At 41.0% G+C, this 7,110-nt stretch overlaps 1 protein-coding gene across 1 annotated transcript; it reads right to left on the reverse strand.

The window, feature by feature from the left end:
- Window positions 1-2,077: 2,077 nt before the first annotated feature.
- LOC113714082 (uncharacterized) lies at window positions 2,078-6,181 on the reverse strand. The gene has a single exon (XM_072068763.1). The coding sequence runs from the start codon at window positions 6,179-6,181 to the stop codon at window positions 2,078-2,080; it is 4,104 nt and encodes a 1,367-aa protein (XP_071924864.1).
- Window positions 6,182-7,110: the final 929 nt, after the last annotated feature.

Raw genomic sequence — 7,110 nt, forward strand, 5'->3', positions numbered from 1 at the left:
ATTGTTAGAAATTTGGTGTGTGGGCTCTTTGAACTCCCACTATGACTTGATGGACTGATTTAATGAGTTTTGATGTTATTAATGTTGGATTAGTGCTTAATTTAGTAGAAATAAGTGATATTGTGGATGGAAACTCAAAGGAAGTGAAGAGGGGAATTTTTCCGTTTCTACCCCTGTCAATGCCGTGACCCTTAGAGCATTTTTTTGAGGTTCAATTGACTTATTTATGATGTATATATGTTGTGTGGGCTGTGTGTAAGGTTTCCACAAAAAATTACGTGATTTGGTTGCCAAATGTTGTGATTTCGAAAGTTCGTCAAAACTGGAATTTTTCCTGTATTGCTCTGGCAGTGTTTTTCAAACAGCTATACCTTTTTGCTCCAACATCGAAATCGAGTGTTGTTTGTGGCACTAGAAATTAGACATTCCCAGCTTTCCAACGGTGTAAAATTCTCATCCTGATTCCACCTGAGTAATCCGTACCAACCTTATAAAATTGCCTGTTCTGTTTCACATCCATACTGGAAGCTCTGTTTTGAGCAGTGAATTGATGCTCAAATATGAGCTAGTTGTGGACAGATTTTTAAAATGATTTATTCTGAGAAGTTGTAGCTCTATGAATGTAGTTTTCAACGCCACCAACAACACTCAATTCTGAGTTGAATTGAGTGAGTTGTGGCCGGATTTCAAAAACTGACTTTGTGAAAGAAAACCCTACTTTTGGACTGATTTGTAACCAATCTTGACTTGGGACTTGTTATTCGAAATTCTTGGTGTAAATCATCTACAAAATGTATCTTGGATGTTTCTTAGACATTGTCTACACAAATGAACCATATTTGGGATGTTTTCATTGGCCAAAGGTTTGAGAAAAGAAAACTAGAGGTGCAAGGCAGCTTTGCCTTGGGGATTTGGAAACTTTAATGGTTTTGTTAACCAACTTTCCGAATGAATTTTCCTATGAAATTTGACAGAGGAATAGCCTGTGACGCCCCCACTTCTCCCTAAGGCGAACCAAAGGGTATCCGCGGGACGTCTGGCTAGCTCTCGCCAGGACTCAAGCAATTCCATTCAACTTATAGCCGGACCACACAAAACAAACCGATAACTTAGATACAATAAATGCGCAAGCGTTCAAACTTAATAATAGTCATCCATTCTCCAAACCACACGTTAGTATACAAAATACATTTCATCCAAAGGTTACATTTCCATACCAAAAGTACAATCCCAAAATCAAAGGCATAACCAAAAGTAATAGCAAACCCTAAAACAAAAGTACATCAGGAGGGCTTCTCCATTTTACCTTCGAGTTCACACCTGTTAAGGAAAACAAATCTACAGGGTGAGCGAAACGCTCGTGAGGCCAAGAACACACATGCAGACACATAGTTCAGATAACAAGCCCAAATACAATTCAGGTAATAGCTTGCAAGTAATTAATAATGCCGACAAAATGTAACCAGAAACAATTCAAGGATATGGAAGCTCTCAGGAGCTAAGTTCTACATTTGCCGATGTCATTTGTATATCTCCCCGTGATGACTCTCCGTCAACCGGGTTGATATTTTCATATCCGTAGTTCACCACTTACTTCTCATCCGTCCACCATACACCACTTCGGGCCTGCACGACATTTATAAGACGATACTTTACGAGTATGCCAAGCGAGATCTCTCAATAGATCAAGCTTATCATGTGAATCTCATGGTTCACCGAGGTTCCCGACCAAGCCCATGCCGGCTCGAGTTCCAAGGTTGGCCTATGAGTTTGGGCGTCCCTCATGTATCATATAAATGTCGAGGAGATTCACTCTATCGACGTATGCAATCATAGCATACCATGGCATATATTCAAGCATTCAACAGGTTTAAGCATGTATTGTAGGTCATGTAAACCAGGCAGAGCATGTTAGATATGAGTCATTTGTGCCAAATGAGAACGAGTGCGATTAAGTAAACTTTTTTTTTTTTTGTCGAAACGTTAGCTTGTTTTATATATATAGAACTGTAAGCTTTACAATATTTTGGACAAAGGTCCAATCAAAAGAACAAAATATCCTACGGATCACTGATGCCTAGCATCTAAAATTGGGATTCACCCATTCTTCATCTACCCAGATGTTTAGAGCATGAATGCTCAGTTTGATACTTCCTATTTTCCTAGAATTAGCAAAAAGAATAGAGCACTGTTGAAACGAAGTACCAATGGATCTAATGTCCTCAATTAGAGTGGCCATCAGCTGGTTGTTGTACGTTGCTGCTGTTATATATTCTACCAGCTTGCGATTGTCAAGTTCTACTTTGACATTCCTCCAGCCTTGGCCTGCAACTTTCAGCAGTGCTAATCTTACCGCAACAGCTTGGTCTTGTAATGTATCCCCGGATGACCTTTCTCTAAGTGCCCATGCTGCTTGCATTTGTCCCAAGTTATCTATGGCTGTGATTCCAATTCCCACTGCTGCTTGCCTTCTGTCCTGATTCGTATGGATCTTCAATGATATACCAGTGTGGCTCTCATGTTGAACCTGGATAGTCCGTTGCTGTATCGCTGTTTCCTGAGTGCTCCTTCTTGAATTCTCGCCTTTGTTAGCTTCATTGTATTCAGACCACTCCTGCTGTGCCTTCTCAATGATCTTGAAAGGCACCTTTTCCTTATGATTAAACTCTCTATTGTTCCTGGATTTCCATATCTGCCAGAGAATGTTAATGGTTATATTCACTTGATCCTCCACACCTCTACTTGCTTGAGCTTCCTGGATTGCGGACCACCATTTGGTGAAGTTGTCAGATAGATGTTCTATCCCATCCCACTGCACTGGCGCCATTTTCCAAATCTCTTTCACTTTAGCACATTGCAGCAGCATGTGTTCTATCGTTTCCACCTTCTCACCACATCCAGTACATATGGGGTTCCCTAACTTTGTTCTTGTGAAAATTGCCTCCTTAACTGGGAGACCCCCATGCAAGCATTTCCAAATGAAAACCTTTAGTTTCTGACTTACCTTCTGTTGCCACAATGAATTCCATATCTTGGAGTTAGTTCCTTCAAAGCTTGTTCCAGCATCCTCCTTCCTTCTTGTGTACCTTTTTTCCTCCGCCTTCAGCCAAGCTTTATAACCAGAATGAACTGTGTACTGTCCAGCTTGGGAATGCATCCAGAAATAGCTGTCCTCATATCCTGTTACACTTAATGGTATACTCAATATTCTCTCCGCATCCTGTGAGTTAAACGTTTTGAAAACCAGGACTCTATTCCATCTGTTGTGCCTGATCAAGTCAGACACTAATATCAGTTGACACCCCAATGGCCTTGTAGTAGTTGGTTTCCCTTCCACTGTTCCTGGGATCCAATTATCTTCCCATATTCTGGTACCTCTCCCATTTCCAATCTTCCTCCTAATTCCTTCTTGCAATTCCTTTCTTACTCCTGCTAAGCTCTGCCAGATCCAAGAAGCATTTTGCGGTACTTTGCCATTGAAAAGTGATTGCTTGGGGTAGTACTTCTCCTTCAGTACTCTACTGACTAACAAATTTGGCTGTGTTATTAGTTTCCAAATCTGTTTAGCCAATAGAGCCTTGTTAAACAGCTTCAAATCTTTAAAGCCCATTCCTCCATTGCTTCTCTTAGCTGTCAACTTCTTCCAGCTTATCCAGTGCAACTTTTTTTTCCCATCAGCATCACCCCACCAGTAATCAGCCATTTTCGAACTGATTTCTTTACAAATCTTGTTGGTTAATCTGAAGCAGGACATAGTGTATGTAGGCATTGCCATTGCCACAGCTTTAATCATTATTTCCTTCCCTGCTTGGCTTAACAACTTATTCCTCCATCCTTTCAGTTTCTTATCTATTGAGTTCCTTACGAATCCAAATACCTGCTCTTTTGATCTTGTTATTACCATTGGCAACCCAAGATACTTGCCTTGTTCAACCTGTGTAATGGATCCCATCGCCTGACTTACTTCACTCTTCACAGCTGGCAATGTGTTTTTGCTGAATAAGACTGAGGACTTATCCATATTAATGAGTTGCCCTGTTGCTTCTTCATACACTTTGAGGATCCTTTTCAGCTTCTCTGCTTCTTGTTTGTTAGCTTTACAGAATACCAAGGAATCATCTGCAAAGAACAAATGAGTTATTGTAGGCGCCCTTCTGCAAATTTTTATACCTGTCAGCTCCTTATCTATCTTAGCTTTCTGCAGCAAACTTGATAGTCCTTCTGAGCAAAGCAGAAATAGGTAAGGGGAAAGTGGGTCTCCCTGCCTGATACCTCTTGAGGGGGTGACAAACTCCTTGTGCTCACCATTAATACTGAAGGAGTAGGTTACTGTACTTATGCATGCCATGATCCAGTTTACCCAAGTTGAGCAAAAGCCCATTTTTTCCATTATAGCCTTCAAGAAACTCCATTCCACTCTGTCATAGGCTTTAGACATGTCCAGTTTCACTGCCATAGAGCCTACACTACCTTGCCTTTTGTTTTTTAGATAGTGCATTAACTCATGAGAAAGGATGACATTGTCTAAAATTTGCCTACCTGGTACAAATGCAGATTGACTTTTGCTGATGCATCTACTTAGAAAAGGCTTTAGTCTGTTAACAAGGATTTTTGCTAATGCTTTATAGACCACTTGACAGAGACTAATAGGCCTATACTGGTTAATCTCTGTAGGACATTCAACTTTTGGGATCAAGGAGATAACCGTATGGTTTATGGCTTTGAGAATGACTCCATGATGAAAGAAACCTTGGATTGCATTTACCAAATCCTTTTTAATAAGACTCCAGAATTTTTGAAAAAAAAGGGGGGACATGCCATCATTTCCAGGAGCCTTATTAGGATCCATTGAAAAAAATACATTCTTTATTTCAATTTCATCCACTTTTTTGGTCAAATCCTTGTTCATATGATCAGTTATAGTTATAGGAATCCCCGTTAAGATCTCCTCTAGCTGCCCATTTGCTGTCGATTTGAACAAGTCCACATAATATTTGGCTATTTCCCCACCCAGTTCTTCATCATTGGTAGTCCATTCTCCACTCTCCTTTCTCAACTTCTGCAACCTATTTCTCTTCCTTCTTCCTTTCACCGTTGCATGGAAAAACTGAGTATTTTTATCCCCCTCCTTTAGCCACCTCACTCTTGCCTTTTGATTCCAAAAAGCTTCTTCCTCCTCATATGCCTTTTTCAATTGTCCCTTCATATCCTGTACTTGTTGCTTCTTGTTATCTCGATTAGATGCCTTGATTTCCTCAATCTGGCTTTTGCACCATTTAATCTTTTCGGAGGAATTTCCTTTCTTGCTACTGCTCCACTTTAGTAACTCAATTCTGCAATTCTTAATTTTCTCTTTTACCTTGAACCATCTTGTTCCAGCACATGGAATGTCCCAGGCTTTCTTAATCACTTCCTCGACCTCACTATGTTGGAGCCACCTCTTGTCAAACTGGAATCTCTTTCTTCTTTGCTTCCTGCCCTTCTGAGTTTCCAGTAATAACATACTATGATCAGAAGCCTGGGATTCTATATGAGTACAGTTTGCTTCCTCATAACATTTGGACCATTCTAAGGTGCATAAACCTCTGTCCAATCTTTCTTTTACCTCTCCAGGCCCATACCAGTTGTTACTCCATGTCCACGGCTTTCCTTCGTAACCCACATCAACCAACTGATTATCATTAATGAAATTCCTGAAATCTTGAAAGCTCCCATTATCTCTTACCCTTCCACCCCATTTTTCATCATTTGAAGTAATGTCGTTAAAGTCTCCCATGATTATCCATTTTGCTCCCCAGATTGATTTCCTTCTATTTATAACTTCCCATTGTTTCCTTCTTATCTGAGCATCACAACTAGCATATATTCCAATAAACCACCAACTTTCCTTGTTCTCTTTGTCTTCCACTTTTGCCTCAATAGTGAAGGCTGTTCCTAGAACTTCAGGGATATTCACCTCATTATTCCACAGTAAGGCCATGCCGCCAATTCTGTTCATTGCTTCCACTATAAAGCTATTTTCAAAATCCAGAATTTTTTTAACTTTTTCCATGTAGTTTTTCCTATTTTTTGTTTCACTTAGGAAAATAATATTTGGGGAGAGGAGTCTGTTTTCCTCCTTCAGATGGGGAACTGTCAAGGGGCTCCCAGCACCTTGACAGTTCCACACCAGAGCCCTCATGAATGGTTGAGAGACCATACTGGGCTGGTCTCTTCCACCCTCTTGTCCCGGCCAATAAAGGTCTCCCCATTCCCCACTTTATTCCTCTTCCTGGTTGTATCCACATCTGCCGTCTCTACCATTTCCTCATCCACAATGTGCAGTTTCCTCTTGGTGTTCAGCTCAGATCCATGTTCCAAGTTCTGCAGTTCTCTCAGGGGGGTTCTATTTCTTACACTTATTTTGTTTAACAGTTTCACCTTCCTCCCTCTCCTTGTTCCTACACATTTAGTCTGAACAGGCTCCTCCCCATCCACCTGCATAGCTGTCTTCATACTTCCTCCATCATCCAACTCATTAGTCTGAATCCTGTTCCCCACCTCACCTGCTGCAGATGGTTCCATTTCAGATATCTCCTTCCCATTCTCCCTTGAATCTGGTCTAGGTGTCTGCTCTTCACCTTTGCTCATCTCCTCCACCATCTTAGACCAATCCGTCTCTTGTGCCTCCTGAATATCCTCATCTTCTTGACCTGAAATTTGAGCCCTCTCATTTTCCTTTTCCAACTGACCTTGCAACACTAATTCCTTGCTCATAGATTCCTTCCCTTCCTTTCCTATCCCAGATCTATTAAGATGATCCTCCTGTACTATAAACTTCCCGCCACTCTTCTTAACCCATTCCCCATTATGGAATCCCCACACTTGCTTATCTGGAGTGAAGGTACTAGTCCTATCATCTTTTGGAGGAGAACTCTTCCCTACCTGAGCCCTCAGCCAAGGTCCAAACTGATTTTCTTGTTGCCCTTTCCTGATGGTTACTATATTCTTGCACTTCTTTTCACCGTGGCCAACTATGCCACAATTGTAGCAAAAATCCGGTACCCTTTCATACCTGAAATTAACCCATCTTAGCACGCCATTAGTCTTCACAGTAGTTCCTCTTAGCAG

Source organism: Coffea arabica, chromosome 10c, assembly GCF_036785885.1.
Source record: "Coffea arabica cultivar ET-39 chromosome 10c, Coffea Arabica ET-39 HiFi, whole genome shotgun sequence".
NCBI lineage: Eukaryota > Viridiplantae > Streptophyta > Magnoliopsida > Gentianales > Rubiaceae > Coffea > Coffea arabica.

Excerpts from the sequence above, each read along its gene's own strand:
- LOC113714082 (XM_072068763.1), bottom strand. The coding sequence starts at position 6,181 with ATGAGGGCTCTGGTGTGGAACTGTCAAGGTGCTGGGAGCCCCTTGACA.